General features: G+C 44.1%; 1 protein-coding gene across 1 annotated transcript; it reads left to right on the top strand.

Annotated features, from left to right (window-relative positions):
- LOC309603407 (E3 ubiquitin-protein ligase RBBP6-like) lies at nt 1-22743 on the top strand (the record flags this gene model as incomplete). The annotated part of the gene is made up of 18 exons (XM_082338263.1): nt 1-166; nt 2682-2781; nt 4466-4504; nt 5169-5205; nt 6654-6698; nt 9036-9124; nt 9241-9337; nt 10121-10260; nt 11174-11346; nt 12691-12794; nt 13242-13507; nt 15234-15330; nt 15411-15489; nt 15583-15640; nt 16843-17205; nt 17566-17667; nt 18366-20099; nt 21180-22743. The coding sequence occupies 18 exons, from the start codon at nt 1-3 to the stop codon at nt 22741-22743; spliced, it is 5253 nt and encodes a 1750-aa protein (XP_082194389.1).
- Between the last annotated feature and the right edge of the window lie 792 nt (nt 22744-23535).

Below are 23535 nucleotides of genomic sequence, written 5' to 3'. Positions count from 1 at the left end.
ATGTCGTGCATCCACTATAAGTTCTTTTCCAAGCTGAACTACGATACAGTCACCTTCAATGGGCTCCACATCTCCCTGTGCGACCTGAAGCGCCAGATCATGGGCCGCGAGAAGCTGAAGGCGGCCAACTGCGACCTGCAGATCTCCAACGCCCAGACCCAAGAAGGTGGGTGGGGGTGGTGGGCACGGGGTGGGACGCGATAACGGGATTCGGCCACAGTCGGTAGCTGTGACTTGTGCTGGGGGCCCGACAGAGCTGTTGTTTTGTCGTCGCTGTCCTGACAGCTACCTTCAGGGCTGTGTTTTAGACACGTGTTTTTAGCTTTAGTCCTTTCCGATTAAAAAAAAAAAAAAAAAATTAACTTTTTAGTCTACATGGTTTGACTTCACCTGTAACAAAATTTCCTCACCAAAATGCATTCAATTAATTGAGGCAAAGGAAAAATAAATGTATGAAAGCCAACTGGCCCCAGGTCCCTTCCCACAACGAGCTCAGCAATGTCCTCTGCTGTATGCAAACACTCTTCCACAAATTCTCTGACTGCTGGCTGAGCCAGTAGGATCCTTCAAGCACCAAATACCAATATGGGCCATGATAAGTGTCCTACACAAATAAAGCCTTTACTTCACCAAGCTATTGTCACTCCTCAGGTGATCCATTTAAATGTGGACTGATTGACTTGGAAGGTGAATTCATTTTTATAGCAGTCTGTCATTAGATGGCTGGAGCTCTCTTCAGTGTGCACTTAACAAGTGGATTGAAAACAAGCACGTACCTGTCTCTCTCCAGATACATGCACGGATAGTCGCTTCAGAAGGCAGATGTCAATGCTTCTCCTCTAACGGTCAATGAATTGTCACAAGACACTAAAAGAGGTCTTATTCCTCTTTCTGCGTCGTACACCCGTTGTGCGTGTTCAAATTGACCGCTGCAGGCTTGCATGATTTGTGAATCAAAGCATTGGTTGCTGTCCTCATATATACAGTCTCTTTCTAGGAGAGGTGCTGCCGCTTGCAATCTTCTGCAGAACCCCCGCAATCCTCAGTTGGGCACAGGCGTAGCAAACCCCTGCCTTTTTGTGGAGCCACTGTTGCTTATCGCGTATCTCTGAAATCAAAACCCGGTGGTTTGTGATCTGGAGCAGGAAGAATATTCTGCACGGCTTCGTTCAGCAGCTCAAAACCTTGAAGCTTGGGGCTTCGAGAAGTGCAGCTGGCATGAGCTCCCCGTTCTTTGTCTGGGCCTCAGTACTGTCGGAGCTCCTGCTCCATCAAAATGTCCCAGGGCAGGCCTTTCTTGACAGGGGGCTGTGCAATGGTTAGATTTTCCTTTTGAGAAGAGCTCTAGGGGTTGGTTTCAGGATATGGGACTTCTGGAAAAGCTTCTGGTTTTGTCAATGGTAGTCCTTTCTAGGACTAAGACACTGAAAAATGGAGCGTAAATTGTGAAATATTCCTATTTTGTATGTGATCACTGAGCAAAACCACCCTGACAGAGCTTGGCTGGGTATGCAGCATCTTTGGGTTTCAGACCGTGGTTCTGATCTGGTCTGCGAAGGTAAGGGCTTTTGATATTGCAAACTGTAGGCAGATTACAGGGAATGGCTGCTGAGAGTGCTTTAACATATTTAGTCATATCCAGCTTGTGGAAGTGCAATATCAAAACCATTCTCATGGAGAGATCTTTGCATTTTAAGCTGTCTCAGTCCAAGTGTCTCAGGCAGGTGGTTTTTTGTTGGGGCCTTGTGTAAAGGTCAGGCGGCTTTCCTCCTCTTCAGCAGACTGACATGGTGTGAGCCAAGGCAGAGCATGGGTAGCTTCAGGCACACGCTGTTTTCGAGAGGCTTTCCGAGGCTGCCTTCCTAAGGAATTTCCTTTGAGTCTCTCTGCTCTGCAAAAAGTGAATGGAAAGTATTCACGTTCCTTTGGTTCATTCAAACGAGATGAGTAGCTGAAGAGGGGAGATACCGCGTTGGAGCCCATTCTGCCCTGCTTGTGAAAGCAAGCTCAAAACCCGCCCAACATTTCTGTGATCCAAATTCTAGAACTGCCAGCCCCGTTTCCATTTCAGTGTAACGAGCAGCTGAGAAGTGTGGCTGTTGATGGATGAAGCTCCAAGAAACAGGCAGCGAGGGCAGGCTCTCTTCCGTGTTCTGTCCGTCCTGAGCACCAGCAGCGTAGCTGAAGCGTTTTTAGTGAACGGCTACTGAAGCAATGGCGCAGAGTTTCCAGGCTTTAGCGCAGTGCCTGTTTTGCTGCAGGGCAAGCTGGTCAGGCTTCAGAATCTGGTTTATGCAGGTGAGACTTTGCTGCTGTTTGTTTTTCTTCAAAGACCTCCTGGGTTTGGAGCCCAACAGAAGCAAAAGCCACTTCAGCTAGGTCAGGAAAGAACCTCATGCATTAGCAGAGCCTCCTTTAGTGACCCTTGGGACCATTTTGCTGTTGGCATTCCAACTATTTTAAAAAAATGAACAAGATGGTGCTGCTTGTGTTTGATTATCAGACCTGAAGATTTCTTGAACTGTACTGTTAGTGTGTTGAGATGATAAAAGCGCGATGTTACACATCAAATTTTGCTTTGACATCTGTGAGGGGGTTCTCTGAAGTGCTGTGTAATTAGCTATTAATACACATTCTTAGGAAGTGACTAATGTTTTTGTCTGTATTTATGTTGTTTGCAGAATACACCGATGATAACGCCCTCATTCCTAAGAACTCCTCGGTCATCGTTCGAAGAATCCCTGTTGCAGGAGTTAAAGCTGCCAGCAAACCATGCGTGATGTAAGTATCCGTAAAGCATTGCATTCTTTGTTGGGGGTTTCAGTGTGTTAACTTTTTTATTGCTCGTAGTTTACAGAGGCATTCCGATTGGATCTTTCTTGTGAAAGCTGCTGTTAGTTTTTGTTGTAATGGGGTAAATTTTAATGTATCTGTCCCAAAGCAGACTTACCTTTTCAGACCTGCTGGGCCACGGGGTTCAACCTCCAACAGTGGTAACTTTTAAGATGGTTTCATTGGGTTTGTTCTTGGGGTTGATTCTTCTGAGAGCCAAGTTGTGGATCCTGTTTCCTCTACATGGAGAGATTCCTTATTCTATGTGTTTGCTTTGATGGCTTTTATAGTACAGACAGATAGGCATTGTAGTGTAAACTTGTAATTTGTTCCCATCTCCGAAGAGTCTGCTTCTCGGGGTTTGACTCTTCCTTGCATTTGGGGGGGGGGGGGGGGAGGGATATGGCAGCTCTTCTTACCCCCCAAATCTGGGGCTTTTGCACGCTAGCTCTAGAGGACAGACCAAGGGTTGCCAGCTGGCGAACCATGCAAACAAGAAGTTCCATTCAGAAGTGATTCTTAGTAGTTTCCTAAAGACAATGTCAGTTTCAGGCAAGAGAAAAACAACAATATCCTAAAGTGTATTGCCTTTTGTGCGAGTACGATGACAGAATTGGTAATCCTTTCCAAACTTGAAACTCAGTAAGCCGTTTAGCACGGTACCAAATGTTACTAGTTATCCTTCTAAGTCTGTTTTTACCCTAAGGTGATACCGGTGCCCCAGGTTTTAGTTCTGTATTCCTAAGATTTACGGAGGACAGAGAACCGGGCATATTGATTAAAATGACAGCCCTTCAAATGCAATCCCGACTACAGGATTATTGCTGTCATTTATGTATTCATGCAGTCCAGTTCTATATTAGCTCCACTGGCATTGTTTGGAGGGTCCTGTTTGCCAGCCTACTTAAAGATACGCCTCTCCACCACAATTAGTTGATATTATTAGCTTGGGGTTCTGCCACGTCTTTCTAATGTTGGTTCTCAGTAAATAAACTGATGAGTTACAGCGTGTCTTGAACCAACAGTACAGGAGCATCCTGGGACCCAGGAAGCCTTTGCAAGCAAAAACCCCTGAATTAATGTGGCTCTGCATGTAAACTTCGGGCGTATTACTGCCGTGGTTGTTACAGTGCTTTCAGGCGCTGCCTGGTAATTCTGGACGCCACAGCGTTGTGCTTATAAACAGGGCCTTGTGTTGGGGGTTAATTTCAATGCGTATGCTTAGCGCCGTCTTGTCAATGCATCCTCCGTTTCGGGTTGGATGGCACCCTCTCCTGGTATTGTAATGCTGCCCTGAAAGGAGAGGAGAGATGCTGCTAGCATCAAAGACCAAATAAATGCCTGCATGTGGGGATGAGGAAAGAATGGCCCTCTCTATTTGTACCTAAATTCCACTGCAGCCTTTGAATTGCCTCTGCTCATGGCACACTTTGGAGGATGTATGAATTGTTTGCTAACGCTATCAGCGGTTGCATGTCTGATCCATGATGAGTAGCATGCAGGTACAGATCAATGAGTGTGTGGAATCTCAGCGAGTGTTCAAATGTAATAAATATTTCCTAAACTATTGTAACATTGTCAAGATTATCTTAATGCAAATTCTGGCAATCAAGACCTTTCTCTTTTGTCGCAGGACTCCTAAATCGCACAAAGCCCCAGGAACTGCTTTCAGGTGACCTTTCTATTACTATTTTGAGTCAATATAGCATACGTAACACATTTAATATTTTGGCACTTTCATAGCTAAATATGGCAGATACCTGAGCACAGGGCTTGGGCTTCCACAAAGCAACCCTGTTCTAAAGACTCTGCTGCTGACGGGTTTGGTATTTCTTTGTCCGACGGCTGATTTTTTTAACATAAGTGCACTTGCACTTCAAAGTGTCTAGACTGTCCCTGTTCTTTCTTAGAAACTAAAGTGCTGTATCTGGTGCCTATTTGTAACGCTGGGGGCACCCACATTGGCTAAAGTGACCTTCGTGTTTTGATGGCTGGTTATGGAAGAACACAGACCTGTAGTACAGACTTTGTATTTTTGATACTTCCATAGCAGAGACAAAATACCTGAGGGCTTGCTCTTGCACTGCTGTGTTCTATAGCTGTAAGCCTTAGAGTAATTTGTGACAAAGTAGAAACGTGATTTGGGGATTTTTTTTTAGTTGCACTGCATGTACCAAGGGAGAACAGTTTGTGTATATGAATAAATTTCCACATGTACGAGACTATCGGGACATAATGTTTTGATATTCAGGTTTTATAATCGGTTTTCACTACTTTACGTTGGGTACAAGTGCTTTATTTGAAGTTCTGATCACCTTTATTTCTTCTTCTAGAAGAAGTCGAACTGAGCCAGCGAGTGGCACATCAAGAGCAGTATGTAAAACACAATCTCACACTTTTTTCTACACACTGCCCTTAATTCTAAACAATGCAGCTTTGTAGTAGTTTTCCAAACATGAACTTAATATCTTTTCCAGTGAAACATAGCATATGTTGTAAATACAATGTCTTTGATTGGGCATAGTAAAAACTGAGTAATGCCATTATTTGCACAGCTCTGATGTGAACGTTGGTATTTGTGCCCAGTAATGCGTTGTATTTCGTACTGAGTCTGCTAGAACATTTCCTGAATGACTTTGTGTTGTACAGAGGACGCGTGATCGGTTTTAGATCATGTAGGTTCAGGGTTTGCACAGCTGAACGTGGTGCCGTGTTCTCCATCTGGCTGCCTAGAGCTGGCAAGATGTATGTTTGTACAGCTTGTCGTGTGCTTTTTGTTTCTTTCAGGAATAAAGCACTGGAAAGCTTGCCAATTGTTGTTGAAGAGTAAAGCAGCAAAATTGAAATGAGTTAAGAGTTTTTTAAAAAGCATGCACAAAAGCTTACACTTTGAATATTTCTTCATTGTCTTCTCTTGTGTTAGCTATCATTCTCCACTTCCACATTTGCGCTCTTGCCCTAATGTTACTACGCCCAAAGCAGGAAAGTGGATCCTTTTTGACTTCGATTACTATTTCAGTAACGGCAAGGATCTCTAGTTGGTGTTTGTCCTTCGAGGCTGCACAAATGCAGAGAGTCATGGCCGTTGTTTTAGCACCGTCAGGCACAACTGTGATCCTTCCTGGCTGAATTTTTAGTTTGGCCAAGCTCTCGGTCACCTTTATTTCAATAATTTGAGCAGTTGATTTTTGTCTAGACAAAGTGGTGGTTACTTGTATGGCTGATGTTTTGGATTGGTGTTCTTATTTGGGTTTGGTGGGGGACGGTGAATATTCTTAAACTGGTGGACAGGAGGGGCAGAGTTCATGTTTCAGGGCATATACGCCTGTGCTTTATTTTGACGGGCAACTGTACTGTGTTCATAAACCCAAACCGTGTGCATTTCTAAATGATGAGACGTTAACTGCTTAATTTACAAACTACACTGAAAAGAAGTCTCCTGTCGTGATGCTTCCTTCTCAAACAAACTCAAGTATTTTTTTAAGTCCTTTTGAGCTGAAAATTGACAGCTTCCTTACCCTTTCAGCTTTTAAGCAGTTGTGAACATTGGACAGGGGTCCTTCTCTGCGATATTCTGGAGCAGTGAGTTGATCGCAAGCGGGTTTGGTTCTTTTAGTTTCTTCTCATGAACCACATAGGCACTCTTAAGCTGTCATAGGCTTGGACTTTGTTTTGAGCAGATACAGATTGCACTAGGTTAGAAATGCCTCTTTGAGTGACACTCAGAGGACATAGCGCAGGCTCTCAGGCTACAGCAGAGGTTAACTATTGCTGTGTTTTGATTGTAGAACTTGAATCTGTGTTTCATTTTTTGTGAACAGATTGATGACTCTTCTGCATCTATTTCTCTGGGCCAGCTTGCTAAGGTATGTACGTATTCTTGTCAAATACTTTAAAAAAACTGTGTTAGCTTCATATTTTTAAGTCCTATACCGTGATCTGTAGCTGGATGACTGTTGTAATGTGAACACAACTTTAATTTAATTCTTAGCAATTTAAAGTTTTTATTTTAACTTTAAAACGTGTGTATATTTTGGTACTATCCTGTAAAGAGGAGTTACCAGTATGGGAACTCAGCCTCAACATAATGTTGCAGTATTACTCATCTGCAAGACACAAAGCAGCAGCACTTTGGAAGCCGTTTACCGTTTTTCCTATGTTTTGTTAATTTTGCGTTGGAAACTAACACACTTTTTACAGAAGAATTTAATTGGCTGTAAGTTATGGCCATTTCAAGGGGGTTTGCAACAGCCAAAATAGAAGCGCTTCTGGAACACGGACAATTGCATGGCTATTTTTGAATTTCTAGTCCTTATAGTTCTAGATGCATTCTGTGGATGCTGCACAATTTCATCAATTGTAGCGTATCTACAGTGGACACCACGATCTAATTTGTTTGAATGCAGACTGTGTAAATTGTGTCAGTGTACCTAACTGTCGAGAGGAACATGCCGATGCGCATGTGTGGCATTTTAGCAGATGTGCCCTTCTGAAACGGTTGTAACGCCCTGTTTTGCTATGGAGCTGCTTGCTGGTTTTGCTCAGCCAGGTGTCACTTTGTCGGGGAAAGCACTAGTGATGGCCCTTTGTGACAGGCGTAGTGCTAGCCAACTGAATTCCTAGTCTGCAAAGTTACAAAGATTAGAGAAGGCAGGGCTTAATGCAGAGGAGCTGGTTCTTTCTTCTGAAAATAAAGGCTGGAGTTCATTGCCGAGAAAGAGAAATCTCTCCCCACGGGTAACTTCTTCCCTCTCTTCCTGCAGAAATTAAATTGTGTACACTGGGGGGAAGGAAACATAAATTTGTTTGGAAGGCAGCCACCAAAAGAAATTGGTCTCCATTGGTGCTGTCTCTGAACGTGTCCTTGGTTCTGTAAACTCCTGTGAAGTTTTACTCTGAAATGTGAAAACCTGTCCAAGTAGGGCACACATTGAAGCTTTTGAGAAAATTTAAGTATTTCAGAAAAATACAGGAACATAGCATAAAGCAGCTCAAAACTGTTACTTGCTCTGACCTCTTCAGTGCAGACTGGCTTAGCATGGAGGCAATGTGTTAGCAGGTTTCTGTTTTATTATTCCTATGTATGAAACGCTATGTTTGAATTTTGGTCTATTCCTAGTAAGGTTTTGTGGGTTTTGGGTGTGTTTTGTAAACCGTTTGGGTTCAAACAAACGAGTCAAGTATCTGTAAAGTTTTCTATAAACATTAATGATTTCATAGATGTCGATCTGCATTATGTGACTGTGGAGAAAAAACTGTGTATATGAAACAACCATTTCAGAGAATGTTGAACCTGGTTGGTTGCTTTTGGGAGTGAATGCATCTAAAAACAAAAGCAGGAGTGGTTGACCTGCATGATCAGTGCCTGAAGGTCCAGATCATTTACAGTCACTCCCTCAGGCCCTGCTTGTATCTGGGCTGGTGTGTAATAAAAACATTGGAACAAACACGACTTAAAAGAAAAATCAGCTACCTTCAGTAATTCTGGATAAGGTTTCTATTACGATTTGTATGTTAAAAGGACACAGTAAACTGGAAAAACCGGCAGGTTTTGCTTGCTGCAGTTAAATCGCTGAATATGAAGAGGGTAGCGGGGGGGAACGTGCAGCTGGGACTGCCTACAGCACATCGTGGTCCACTGACAAGAATCTTTTGTCTTGCTGAGGGATTATAAAAAGCTTGATTCCTTTTAATGCTTCTGTGTCTGAAGCTGAATTTCAGCCAGCAAGACCCACTTCCCCGACTCTTGTGTGTCCTTTTACTGCTGCGAAATGTAAATAATGGTACTTGCCTGCATCTTTTTCAATTAAATGTCCAGGGGCTATCTTCTGCTTCAAATAGTCTGGGGCTTAAAAATCCGTTTAAAAGTGCTGGATAGTATAATTTTTCCTACACAGAGCTTCAGTCCACTTGGAAGCACATTGGATTGGTTACAGGAGTCTTTGTGTGAGGTACAAAGAGAGCCCAAGGTTTGGAGTGCCCAAGAAGGCTCTTTTCAAGTAGGTTCCCAGGCCCATAAACCCCCTGCAGTGGCCTAAGGACTCCCCAGCGCATCTTCAGCACGGCTCTGTTTTCTGTCAGCGGCTGTTTTCATGCAACCTCAGCCCGCGTTGTGCTGCTCTTTGCAGGATCGGGGGAGTGGTGGTGTCTTTGGCCGTGTGGGCTGAAATGTGTTTCTAATGTGTGTATTGCCTGTTGAACAGACTGCCAATCTGGCTGAGGCCAATGCTTCTGAAGAAGATAAAATCAAGGCTATGATGACACAGTCCTGCCATGAGTATCATCCAATCAAGTAAGTGTTGATAACGTCCAATCTGTTCTTTGAAGATGATGGAAAAATCGTAGAGATGTTTGTTTTAACAAGAGAGACGCACGCATAGCTTTTTCTTTTTCCCAAAAACCTTTTAGTTACATGAAGAAACCCTTGGGTCTGCTTCCACCATCATATACCTGCTTCCGTTGCGGACAACCTGGCCACTATATAAAGAACTGCCCAACAAATGGGGTAAGATTGAGGGGGACTTCTGGTGTTACTTGGGGGTTCATTTTTTTACCTTGGCAGTTACCTAACAACTACATGACTGCTCATCTTTGGAATTGTTTCTCTGGGGGTGAAGCCCTTCAAAATTCAAGGGAAACCTGGAGTTGTAAATGTAAACTTTTATTTTTTCCAGGTCATAGACATTCAATATGTCCATAGATCTTTCTCTGTGAACTTTCATGCATATTTTTAGATATTCCAATATCATTGGAAATGTTTCTGGTTTTAACTCTTTTTAACAACAGTTCACAGTTTTTAGTATTTTGTATAAACCCAAGCTCCTTTCTGTTGACCCCACCCGCTGAATATTTGCCTGTTTTAATGACACAAGCCTCTGGGTGAGTATGCATGCCATTTACCGTTGTATATGCGTGAGGTATGAACTGAACCTTCATATACAGTTCCTCAGTGCCTGGTTCAGAGCACTGAACTGAGCTTGCCCTGGGAATTGCGCTTTGGAGGAGGAGCGGGTTGGTGTCTTTTCTGAGCGGAGGGCAGGCTAAGGGATATTTCACCCTTAAGGAACCTGAAGTTAAGCCCAAGAGTGTCGACGGCGTTCAAAACACTGCTCAAGCCTTGGAACACCCTGGCTATATTCATTTAGGAAAATAAGTATTTTAGTCAAGCAACCCTTCTGTTAAGGAAAAGGAGAGGATTAAAGGCTTTTGCTGCTTAGAATAATCATGGGCATGTCATTTTAAGTGTGGGTCTTAAGATGAGCTATGTTTGCCTTTCTTCTCTTAACAGGGCAAAAATGTTGAGTCTGTTCCCAGAATTAAAAGGAGCACGGGAATTCCACGGAGTTTCCTGATAGAGGTGAAAGATCCCAATACAAAGGGTGCTATGCTAACCAACACTGGGAAGTATGCCATACCAGCTATTAATGCGTAAGTAGGGAATTCATTGGACCGACCCAAAAGCGAATGAGAGAAACTGTGCGTAAATGTCTGAGTGGCCAGGCGACCAAATCGGCCAGCCTCTGTAATTGCAGGGGAGGAAGCATTGTCGTTGTATCTGAACCTTAAAATCTGTGATACTTTCTAAGATTAAAATAGGGTGGCCCTACTGCTCATGGCCCTGGAAGCTGGTTAAACTAGTGCTGTGCTAAGAATCTGTATTTCTGCAAAATATTTCAGTAGTGTTGACAGTGGGAGTTGTTCTCTCTGAAAGCTCGTTTTGCTGCTGGTTTATGTTTCAAAGGCTTCTTGCAAAATGTAACCCATCGCCGTTGGACTGAGATTTCCTCCCCCTCTGACTTTTATCCAAGCTCACGTGTGAAACAGGCTGAAGTTTCCCTGTTGCTCTAAACTCAGAAAATCCAGCAGTGGGCTGACAAGAGGGGCTGTTACGAAATGCACTTGGTAGCACTTCTGCTTTTCTGTCGTGGATCTCCTTTTGTAGAAGCTGGAACATAGACTGCCCTTATTTATAAAATGGAATTACTCGGAGACTCACTTCATCCTGAGCCTGCAATTTACCTTTACCCCCTGGCAAAGGAGAGGTGGGATTCCTTGCACCCAATTTCTAGCTGTCAAAACATTATTGTTGTAGTTGGAGCCAATTTCTTAGTTGATCCAATGAATGGGAGAGTTCTGCAGAAGGAAAATTGTTCCCCCCTCCCTCTTCTGGTCTTGTGGCTATAGAAAAGCAGTTTAAACGAGATGCCTGCGTCTTCGAAGGCTAGTGTGGAGCGAGGAGAATTCCATCTCTTGTCTTCCTTTGATAAAATCCTACGCTTGGAAAAGTTTTCCTTTCCTCGTCTTTCACTTTTTTCTTTTTCCTCCCCTCCCCCCCCTCCAGGGAAGCTTATGCCAGAGGCAAGAAGGAAAAGCCACCCTTTTTACCCGAGGAGCCGTCCTCCCCCTCCTCCTCCCATGATCCCGTTCCAGAGGAGCTGCTGTGTCTCCTTTGTAAAGATACAGTGACTGATGCCGTGGTTATTCCCTGCTGTAGAAACAGTTACTGTGACGAATGTAAGTGTTACTCCCAGGTTTGTTAATCCCAAACATCAAACTGATCTTCTGAAAGCAGACATAGGAGATAACGGCATTACTTTGTCACCAGTTCGATTTAAGACTGAAGTATAGCCTGACTAGGAAAGGACTCTCCTTGTAGAAAGGAAAAAAAAAAGGCAGAAAGCTTTTTCCCCTTTTTATGTATCTCGTTAAATCTCTTTACACGCGTGTCGTGGTTTAACTCCAGCCGGCAACTAAGCACCACCCAGCCGCTCGCTCGCTCCCCCGCAGTGGGATGGGGAGAGAATCGGAAGGGTAAAAGCGAGAAAGCTGGTGGGTTGAGATAAAGACAGTTTAACAGGTGAAGCAAAAGCCGCGCGCACAAGCAAAGCAACACAAGGAATTCATTCCGTCCTTCCCATGGGCAGGGAGGAGTTCAGCCATCCCCAGGACAGCAGGGCTCCATCACGCGTAACCGTTACCTGGGAAGACAAACGCCATCACTCCCAACATCCCCCCCTTCCTTCTTCTTCCCCCAGCTCTATATGCTGCGCATGACGCCATACGGTGTGGGATAGCCCTTGGCTCAGCTGGGGTCAGCTGTCCCGGCTGTGTCTCCTTCACACTTCTTCTGCCCCCCCGGCCTCCTTGCTGGTGGGGCGGTGTGAGAAGCAGAAAAGGCCTTGACTCTGTGTAAGCACCGCTCAGCCATAAGGAAACCATCCCCGTGTTACCAACCCTGTTTCCAGCACAAATCCAAACCATAGCCCCCCACTAGCTACTATGAAGAACATGAACTCTGTCCCCGCCCAGACCAGCACAATACGGAAGGACGAGTATGAGAAGAGTGCGTAATTGTGCAGGAGATTCCAGAATTAGATAGTGACTGCATTTATTTGTCCACAGCCCTTTCTCTCATACAAAATTATATAGCCAGCTCTGGTGATTTGGTGTGGTCTGCAACAAACGGATAGTCAGGCATTTAATCCGCCTTCTTCTCCACCGGAGGGTTGGTTAAAACCTTCAGAACTCAAACCTCCTAATGTGTTGAAATGTGTTTTCTTCATTAACCTTGAGGTTAGTGACTTCTCACTGTACTAGCCAGCGGAAAGAAGATCAGTCGGAACATCAAGGCACAGCCTCCTCTACATCTTCAGGTGTTGCATGAGTGCAATATCAAACCGTATAGTTATTTGCTGCAGACTGGAAATTTTTTACACTGTTGAACATTGATCGCTCCGTGCTCTCAATTCAAGACCATATTCACCCATTAACCACACACTTGTGTTTAGAATTGATTAGACCCCAAAAATACTCCTTAGTTTGGCTAAAAGCTGTTTTGATGATTCTGATGATTCACAGGTATTAGAACAGCGTTACTGGACTCTGAGGAGCACAGATGCCCCACATGTCATCAAACAGACGTTTCTCCTGACGCTTTAGTCGCCAACAAGTCCCTACGCCAGGTAACACGATGACTTTCACGTAAACTGTTGGCAAGGAAAAGTCTATTTTTCAAAAGCTGAAAGGGAAGAAGATATTCATTTACCTCTCCTTAAGCAAGGCTAAATGGAGTAAGGCTCAATTTACTTTTCAAATACGTTATCTGTTGTTACAGAAGCTTACAACTCTTTAGAGACAATCTGGCAAATTCAGGTCACCCTTTTGTTTAACAGGCTTGTCTCACTTTCAAACTCAGTGCTAACGCTGGAGTACTTTAAATACAGCTACTCTGAGTTGCAAGTCATGAATATCAGTGTTCAGTGTGATGTATCCATACATCTGTATGTTGATTCATTTTAGGACTGATAGCATTTACAGGATACACAAGGAGTTTTACTCCGTGCAGGCTTTTCTTCGTCTGTCTACTGAAGTTTCGTATTAACTTTTTGTAAATGCTTTCCTGCCTCTAGGCTGTGAACAACTTCAGAAATGGGACTGGCTACGCAAAAGGGCTCCATAAGCAGGTTCAGCAGCAACAGCAGCAGCAGCCGCCACCGCCACCACCTCCACCACCACTCCTGAGGCAAACAACAGCCCGCAACCTGCAGCCTCTGCTCTGGCCAACAATTTCCAGCCAGCGGGATCCACTCATGAGTCCACTGGCTTGTCTGGCTTCTTCTTCTGTTGCTGCTCTGTCATCGTTGGCCCCTGCTGAAAAGCCAGGTGGACCTTTTTGGTAAGGAAATCTGTAGATCAACACGAATATAAAAGAAGTTAGATTGTTTCTCCTGAGCTTCTCAGCTAGCGATTTCTATAGCATTAGTGACAGTTCCAGAGAACTGTGGCCGTTCTGGGTTTGGGTTTTACTTTGAATGAGGACACTTTAATAATTTGGAAGCGTGCCTCATGCAAGAATTTTCTCCAAAGTATTTTGGTTTGCTTCTCTTACAAGTCATTCAGTACGCGTTGACCCTGAAAGAGGAACTTTTTTCCCCCAGGAGCCCTTTGAGTTTAAGTGGCTAGCAATTCCTAAAGTAAGCATTTGGTTATGTCAGAGCTTCTGGAGTGCATTCATTTCTCTTTAGTACTGAGGAAATAATCGTTTCCTGAAAAGTGAAAAAGCCCAATGAGAGGTAAAACTGACCAGGTGTTTCACATCACTTTTTTCTACAGTATTTCTATCATCAGTATTATAAGTCAGAGTCATTCTCAGTAATGCCGTGTAGTCAGCGCCGCACGCAGATTTGGATAATAAACATTGAAACACTGTAAATTTGAAGTCTTTACAAACATTTACCAACAAAGTCCTAGTTGGCAACCCAGTGAAGCGGTATGAAAATACATGGAAAATCTGTACTGTTGTTGAGGGCTTCTGTCCTTTCGATTTTATGCCTGGAATGCAAAGAGCCACTCTGTCCAGAAGACTGTCAGGCGCAGCTGTACCGTTGACTACAAAGGTCACAAGTCAAAAGAACCTCTAAGGCAGCCACTGAGCCAGCACATAAACGTTTCCCAAGAGAATTTCAGTTCTTGCATCTTCCACAACTGAGAGTCAGTGTCTGGGCTATACGTACTCCAATCCTTTTATGTGCAGCCAGCTTACTAAAATATTTTTCCGGTGAGCCCTGGCAGCCAAGAGGGCAAACTGCATCCTGGGATGCATCAAAGGCAGGGGAAGCAGCCAGTGAAAAGAGGTCATTATCCTGCTGTATTCAGCGTTGCTGCGGCCTCCCCTTGAACACGGTGTGCAGTTCTGGGCCCCACAATTGAAGAAGGAGGTGAAGGTCCTTGAGTGCGTCGAGAGGAGGGCAACAGAGCTGGTGAAAGGGCTGGGAGGAATGTCCTCTGAGGAGCGGCTGAGGACTCTGCCTTTGTCCAGTTTGGAGAAGAGGAGGCGGAGGGGCCACCTCATTGCCCTCTGCAGCTTCCTGCGGAGGGGACGTGGAGAGGGAGGTGCTGATCTCTTCTCGGTGGGATGCAGTGATAGGACACGTGGGAATGGTTCCAAGCTGTGCCAGGGGAGGCTTAGACTGGACATGAGGAAGCATTTCTTTACCGAGAGGTTGTTCAAACCCTGGAACGGGCTTCCTGGAGAGGTGGTCGATGCCCCAAGCCTGTCAGTGTTGGAGAGGGATTTGGACAGTGCCCTTAATCCCATGCTTTAACTTGGTCAGCCCTGAATTGGTCAGGCAGTCAGAGCAGATGATCGTTGTGGGTCCCTTCCAACTGAAATAGTCTAGTCTATTCTGTTCTATTTCTCGTTAAATGCCACTAGTCCAAACAGACTTCTCGTCAGTGCTTCATTTGGAATCGGCCAACTTCCCATTTGTACATCTGGAGAAGATTATTTTTTCATTTTTTTCCCCATTTACTATAGTCAGCCTTTTCTCACTTGGGACTTTGTATTTCAAGTAGCACTTCAAAACACTGTTTGAATAATAAAAATTTGGGTTTTTTTGTAGTGATGCCGGTACTGTTCTGCCTCCTGCTGCGCTGGTGAGTGCTGCTGGGCTTTCTAAATCTTCCTTTCAGTCAATCGGCAGTTTGGTGGAAGAGAAGGTAAATTTTATTTCAACATATGCAGTGCTGCTTGTATTTTAGCAGAGCTTCTTTTCCAACTGTTTGCATTTATTCACAAGGGCTGTCGGGTTCCTGTAGTAAGACAACCAGCGTTACCAAGTCTTCTGGGCCCCCAAGGACACTCAATACACACAACTGGTAAGCAACTATAACTTGAGAAGTTCTTTTCAAAACTTATCTTCAGATCAACTGAATGGGATTTTTTTCTTTTTCCTCTCTCCACGCCAAAAGGCCATCCCAGGAGAGCCAGCGCAGTTCGCTCAGCAGCTGGCAGACCAGGCTGGGAGCTGTAAGTATGCTACAGAAATTCAATATATTCCTACTTGTAACCTGTTAAACGAGACCATAACACGTAGCTTATACAGTAAATAATAATGTAATAACTTAAAGCTGATTTAGAATGAAATAAGTGTGCACAGATAGTTGTGGAGAATACAAGTGGTAATTCGTTTTTAAATGGCTTCGTTTGAATTGGCTTTAACGAAGGGGATCTATGCTTGCAGTAAGAGTATTTAAAAGAAAACTGCAGCACATGATTGAGAAGAGGACTCTGAAAAATGAACACTGTTTGAAGAAAGCATAATTACATACAAAAATGAAATATCATTAAAGGGTGAGGTGGAAAGCCACCCTTCTGATCACTGGCTGAATAGGGCTGGAGAAATTGATTTCCCCATAGAAATCAGCCTCCAACATTCTTTTTTACCAACTTAGTTGATACTGATTGAGCAAAGCATTGGATAGTCAACACTGTGTTGTGTTATTTTATAAAAATTTTGAATGTCTTCAATTCAGTCCTCTGAAATAGCCAAGCTGCTTTCTCTCAGTTGGAGAGAGAGAGAGGAGTCTGTTTTCTCTATTATTGCAGTGTCAAGTTAGTCCTTCCTTTTGGTACATATTTGTTATAGATAGATTGTAAGGGGGCATTGTGTTCATACTATGCTAAAGATAAATAAAAACAAACCCCAGGATCCATCCCACAGATTGTCTAAAATCTCAAATTCAGTAAGCCCGAAAATAACAATTTGGGGACAAAACCAGGCCAAACACATCCTCATGAGGCAACAACATAGGAGGCTTATGTGGAAGAAGTTAAAAGAAGTTTGAGAGAAGATGAGTTAGTATTTGTGCAGTGCTTTGAAGATCAGAAGTGTGAAGTATTGACCATATCAAGGAGTGGCAGAGGAGCGGTGGGCACTTGGCACAGGGGAGATGGGAGTGTCTTTCAAGCACGGGCAGCCTCCATCCACAGGCGCAAAGCTGAGTATAAGGAGAGAAGACTGAGGGAACCGCTGGGGCTGGGGATGTGGAAGGCGAGTCTGAGGATCAAGAAATGAGGGCAGTCTCTAATGAACAGACAGCAGGGAGAGAAATGCTTAAGTTGAGAACAAGAAGTGCTCGCCACCGTGCTCCCGCTTCCTTCGCCTTCCTCTTTAAAATTGGGGCAGAGTGTAACAAACAGTGACACGTGTTTTTGGGTTTCTTTAGAAGTTCAAATCGAGGACGCCCGCCTAGTGAACGTACCCAAAGGACTCAGGCCCCAGCACTGCCACCATCAATCGCCATCTTTGTGCCTGTGCCTCCACCTCCCTTGCATCCTCCACCACCCCATGCCCTTCCTCTCCCACCGCGGGTACCACCGCCCCAGTTGCCTCCTCAGTTTCCCCCTGGTCAGCCTCCAGCTGCTGGGTGCACTGCCCCCCCTCCAGGATATCCCCCAGCTCCTGCCAACAGGTCGCCAGCTTGGGTACCAACAGCAGGACCAACGGCTCCTTCAAATACCATCCCAACGACACAAGCACCTCCTTTACCTAGGGAGGAGTTTTACAGAGAACAACAGAGACCTAAAGAGGAGTAAGTATTTGGCTCAATGAAGTTGCGTTGGTTTTCATTTTTGTATCTCTTGCGATAGTATATCGGACTGCAGTTACACTAAAGTGTGTCTGACATAAGCAAAGATGACCTAGTGGTTTTTGCAATATTCTTTTTCATTGCAGGTGAAACCATGCAAAAGTAAACCCAGACAAATGTCATTCTAAAGCTTTCCCTGAAACTTCTAGGCATTCTAAACTGGCTTTGCTTAACTGGGATGTTCACCTTTTGCATTTGCGTGCCGTAGACATTTTCTCCTATCGGCCAGGGTTTGTTTCTTGATGTCTTTTTGTAAGAAAGGTCAAACTATCCTTGTAAGAAAGGTCAAACTTCTTTTAACAGGGAGAAGAAAAAGTCCAAATGTGATGAGTTTACAAAGGATTTTGGTAAAGAACCGATGGAATATAAAAAGATTCAAAAGGAGCGTAGGCGTTTGTTTTCCAGGTAACTGCTTTACACGTCCGTAATGGAGAAGCGGGTTGTCTAGAAGAATCAGGAGGAGTTCGCCTCCACCTCTCCATCGTCAGATGGATTGGATGAGTCAAGGGATCAGCAGCGACAGGAGTAAATAGTCCTGGGTGTAAGATTGCAGTACAAGTCTTTTGCATCCTGTACAAATTGCCAAACCAGTAGTGAAGATGAAGAGACTCAGCTGGCATTTTAAAATGGAGCTTTGCCGTCTTCAGGCTAAATCGTGTTTTCTTGGTGTTTGATACTGCACTCTAGCCATTAAGACTTGCACTTTTTGCATCTTACTGCAACAAAAATGATTTGCACTGCAGGTAGTTGTTGAGTAGTGAAAAATGTGTGCGTTCATGTACCAGTAGAGGCCAGTATACCCCGCCTTAGATCAATCAGTAGCTATGGTAGTTAATGTCATAGAAGTGGGTGGAAATAGGCTTCCCCTTCCTGTATGTTGGTACACTAACAATGCAGCAGCTGTTCTGTCTCCTAAGCAGAAACTTTTACATACGATCAAGTTCTTCAGTTTGCAGTAGCAGTATGTCAGCAGCTGAAAGAAGCTTTGGCATTAGCCTGTGGAGAGGAAAAGAAACCCAAACCAAATGTGGGAGGAAAAAAACTGGGGAGAGCGACTGTTTTGAGTTAACTTCACTTTTTTTGTGTTTTGTGTTTTTTTTAAGGTCCAAGTCTCCCTATAGTGCTTCATCTTACTCGAGAAGTTCATACACCTACTCCAAGTCAAGATCAGGTTCTTCCCGCTCTCGCTCCTACTCTCGATCCTTTAGTCGTTCCCATTCTCGTTCCTGCTCACGATCCCCACGGTATTCAAGAAGAGGCAAAGGGAAGAGTCATAAATATCGTTCTAGGTCAAGGTCACGGGGTTATCACCATTCAAGGCTAAGAAGATACCGTTCACGATCAAGGTCTCCAGTGTTTAGAGGCCACTCTCCCACTACACGGACCGTACCTCGAGGGGAAGGAGGAAGGGAGTATTTTAACAGATACAGAGAAGTTCCTCCACATGATATGAAAGCGTGCTATGGCAGATCTGTTGACTTGAGAGATCCATTTGAAAAGGAAAGATACAGAGAATGGGAAAGGAACTCTAGAGAATGGTACGAAAAGTTTCACAAGAGCTTTGCTGTTGGCCCTCAACCTCCGCCTCCAGTAAACAGGGGCAACTTTTCTCCAGATAGGTTTGGTCCGCCTGGGACCAGACGAGAGAATTTGCCACAGGCTTGGGGACGTAGGGAGGATTATCCTGGTGGGCAGAGCCACAGAAATCGTAATACAGCTGGAAATTACCCTGAAAAACCTTCTGGAAGAGAGAGCCATGACATCCGAGATGCTACAAAATCCAAAGAGAAGGAGGTGGAACATCCACTGGGAGATGGCAAAGGAAATAAAGATAAAAACCCCCAGAAGAGAAGAAAAGGGGATGAGAATGAAGGCTTTCCCAAAGCTGAGTTGTTAGAAGGTGCGAGGAAAGCCAAAGAGCCAGTTCCAGCAGCAGATGTTAAAATGGACTCTCTGTTCATGCTCCCAAGAAGAGACGATGCCACCCCTGTGAGAGATGAGCCTATGGAAGCAGATTCTCTTGCTTTCAAACCAGTATCTGCAAAGGTGAAAAAAGAGAAGGAGAAGCCAAAAGCAAAAATTGACAAGACAAAGCGGAAAGCAGAAGTGGCTGTTCTGCCTAAGAACGACAGCATAATAAAACCAGCTAAAGCTTCCCAAGAGGAGGTGGACAGCGATCGTGAAGAATCTCCTCGAATGGAACCTGCTGTGAAAAAAGTGAAGGAGGAGTTGCCAAAGACAGACAGTGTTAAAACCTCTTCCTCTCAAAAGGCTGAGAAGGCTCTTGGTTCCCCACGGAAAGCTCACCCCAAAGTTACAAAAGATCACCCAGAAACCAGAGCAGCCAACGAGGAAACGGCAAAGAAAGACCATCGAAAAGAAACCAAGTCGGAGAAGCCCTCCAACAAAGAGGGCAAGTCAAAAACACCTGCTGAAAAAAGCAACCCCTCTGATGCAAAACCTGAACAAAGAAAACGAAAAGTAGATGAAAAGGTTGCTGAAGAACATGAAGCGACTTCCCTAAAGGCCTCTAAACCAGAAGCTGCTGACTCGAAAAGACCACCAAAGGGGAAGACTGAGCCTGATGGTGAAAAAGGAGAGCAAACTCCAGAAGAGGATAAACCTGCTTTTCTTAACAACCCCGCCAAAAAGATTAAACTTAACCAAGAAACTGGCAAAAAGGTTGTGAGTGGAGAAAATGTGCTACCTGCAGAAGAACCTGGTGAGAAAGCTGAGCCGAACAGCAGCAAAGTTAAGCAAGAAAAAGCAAAGGGAAAAGTAAGAAGCAAAGGAACGGCAGCTGATGGATCTAGTGCAACTCTGGTACATTGCACCAGGTACCTCATCTTTTCTTTTCCTATTCTTTCTTTCCTCCCTCCCCCCTGCAAACAAATGTAAAAGTCTTTATGGTGACTAATGAAAGGAACAGCTAAATCTGTGCTAAATGAGTGAATAATCTGTGATCTTTCCTGCTAAGCTGTACTTGGGTCAGAATCAAATTTTGTGAAAGAAAACAAGCAGTCTGTACTGCCCAGACAGCTCATAAGGTTAATTCATTGATGACGTCTTTCACCCTTACTTCTGGGACTTTTTTCCCCCCTTCTTATTCATTATATGTTGACTCTCTGAGGAGTCCCCTCGAGGTTTTCCTTCAGATCCAGCTAAAGGCAAGGATAACAGACATGTCTCTACCATGCAATATGTTGCCTTTGAAAAATTGCAAGGTGCTGTAATGATCTACTTTTGTCAGTATGAGATGAAACGATACCTTGCAGAAATAGCAGCTTGGTTGCCAATATCTTGTACTGATTTGAGCTTTGAGCACAGTGCCGTGTTGACACAGCTACACTGCTTCCAGCTCAGTGCCAACTTCTTTGAAAGAGTGAATCTAGTGTGAAGCTGTTATTACGTACATTTCAGCATCTAAAGAAGCCGGACAGCGCAAACTCAAACCATTTAAGACGTCACTGGAGACTTAAGATAGTGTCTTGATATTCTAAACAGTTTTTAAAACGTACATTTTTTCTGAAGAAGAACACTGGGACATGAGAATAAAACTGTGGTTGTGTATACCTCTCCCTAATTGCTTGCTTAGATGTCGAAACAAGAATGTATAGCTAATTTATCTACCATTGGTAGAAGCAGGACATGAAGGAATTACCAGGTCAGACAGTCCCCAATCTGATAATCTCGTGTCTTTGTTAATTAAATGTAGAGTAGGAAGGTACTAAATTAATTGATTGCTCGTAGTCTTAGCTAGTGGACTCATCCTTTCTCTCGTCTGTTCCCTTAATTGAACATCTTTTGAACAAATACGCAAGATTTAGAATGGAAACACAAGCCGTTTTCTAAACTGTTACGAAAGATGGCGGTGCGTATATCTCACCCATGATTAATGTCAGCTTTTTCCCTCTTAGCACTAGTTCTACTGGAGGAAGCCCCATTAGAAAGACTGAAGAAAAGCCAGACACAAAACAAACTGTCATTAAGACCATGGAGGAGTATAATAATGATATCACAGCCCCTGAGAAAGACATCCTTATTATGATCCAGGTCCCTCAGTCAAAGTGGGAGAAGGATGACTTTGAGTCTGAAGAGGAAGACATTCGATCTACCCAGGTGCCCGCAACCGTAGGAAAACCTGCTAATGTTATACAAAATGCGAGTGCTAAGCCACCAAACCCTGTAAAACAGAGTGAAAAAGAGACGGAGCCTTTGAAGGAAAGACAGAAAACTACAAAAGAGGTGAGTTATGAAAGCTCCCAGCATGACGCAAAAAGTTCAAAAAGTTCGATGTCAAATGAAAAAGGAAAAACCAAAGACCGGGATCATTCTTTGTCAGACAAAGACACCTCTGAGAAGAGAAAGAGCAGTGTTCAGCAAGAAGACGACCCCTCAGAACGTGCAACCGAGCAAGGAGATGGAAAAAGTATTTCCCAATCTTCCAAAGACCGCAGATTTTCAGAGAAGCCTGATACTGGCCATGGATCCGCTGCTAAAGACTTTACTCCTAAGCAAGACAAAAATTCTGACCGTGATGGCAACAGAGATTATTCTAGTTCCAAGCGTAGAGATGAAAAGAGTGAATTAGCAAGGGGAAGAGAGTCCCCTTCTCAAAACAGAGAATCTACGTCAGTCCAGGAGAGTAAGCCGAGAGACGAACAAGCAGAGCTGTCCGAAAAGTGCACTGGAGACGCCAACAGGAGCAGCTGCAGCCCTCCGCCTGAGCAGCAGCAGTCTGATCACAAAGCTGCTCACGATTCCAAGCGCACATTGGAGGAACCCAAACCTCTAGATATAAACGCAGGAGAAGAGAAAGAGAAGCACGTACCAGAAGTAAAGAGCAATGAAGAGAAAGAGCCAGGTGGTAATAAAGCACCTTGGAGAGAGGAATCGCCAGATGTAAAACATGAGAAAGAGAACGTGACTGGACAAAACAATAAAAGTGTTGCCCAGCCTAAGCCTCAGGTAAGCAGCTCCTCGCCGCTCTCTTCTGATCGAACGCGAGACACTGATGAGGCTGCATTTGTACCAGACTGCAATGAAAGTGAGAGTAAGGTATCTGCAAAAGGTGAGGAAGCGGCAGGGAAAACTCATGACGACCCAAAGGAAAAGGCTGTTGATAAGGTGAAAGAGGATACAGCAGCACCTGCTGCAGGTGACCGGCCTGAAGCAAGGCGAAGTCAAAGGCAAAGCAGTCCCAGTGTTAGGCGCAGCCGTAGCCAAAGCCCTTCTGAGAGTCAGACTGGAGGCCACAGGAGCAGTGCCAGCTCAGGAGAGAGGCAAGACAGCAAGAAAAAGAACAAGAAAAAAAAGAAGAAGAAGGACAAGAAGCAGAAGAAACAGAAGCAGCAGAAGAAACACATTGGAAATGAAATGGAATTGGAAAAGAGCCACAAACACAAGCACAAGAAGAACAAATGGAAGAAGAGCAAAGACAAGGAGCAAGATGACCAAAAAGTGAAATCTGTCCCTACATAGAATGACAGATAATGAAAAAAGACTTAATTCCCAAGTCATCTGTATTAAACTTTGTTGAAATGTGAACGAGTTCAAGCATTGCAAATGATGACATGAAAGACCCTGTGTTGCACTTAAAAAATTGCCGCTGGATTGTTTGATTTTTACATCGGAGCTTTAAAAAGCGAACATTTTGTACAGAATTGTGAGTTGTGACCACGCAACATGAAAGGCGTTGCTGGGGCCTCTTACTTTTAACCACCGTTAATTAGTCTGGCTGGAGTTTTCTGTCCTGAAAATTTTCACAGTTGAATTTTCTTTTAATTGCCTGGCAGAAGCAGCTGGTATCAGTTATAAAATAGCAGCAGAATGATTTGCAGAACACATTGCAGCCTTGTTATGTCACTTCTTGATTACAATAAAATGTTTTCAGTAAACTACCCGGTGTGATGAGCTTTTCAGTGATAGCTGAACATCAGCAGAGCAAAGCCTAGTGACAGAAAAAAGCCGCCAGTAAAAGCTTGCTGGTAGCTGACATGTATGAAAAATAACGTCCACGGGTTTAATTTTGCAAAGAGCGGTAGGACTTTCAGTCTTCTGAACGGATGCCATGTGGGGAGGCGCTGCCGAGAAGAAAGCCAGCAAAGGGGAAAAGAATTGGAAGGTATTTACATATTTGTATGCAAAACACTTTCCTTCCAAGAGGAAAACCCCAGCCAAGTTTTCTGAAATGCAACCAGAAACGGAGAGCTAAACCAGCCAAGACTGAATTAACCGAATGAACCACTCAAGGGTGCCTTCAAGTTAGGGGTC

The sequence above is a fragment of the Platalea leucorodia genome, assembly GCF_965183815.1.
Source record: "Platalea leucorodia genome assembly, contig: HAP1_HAP1_SCAFFOLD_76, whole genome shotgun sequence".
Classification (NCBI taxonomy): domain Eukaryota; kingdom Metazoa; phylum Chordata; class Aves; order Pelecaniformes; family Threskiornithidae; genus Platalea; species Platalea leucorodia.
Note: the sequence above shows the minus strand (reverse complement) of the source record. Positions and strands in the feature narration are given on the sequence as shown.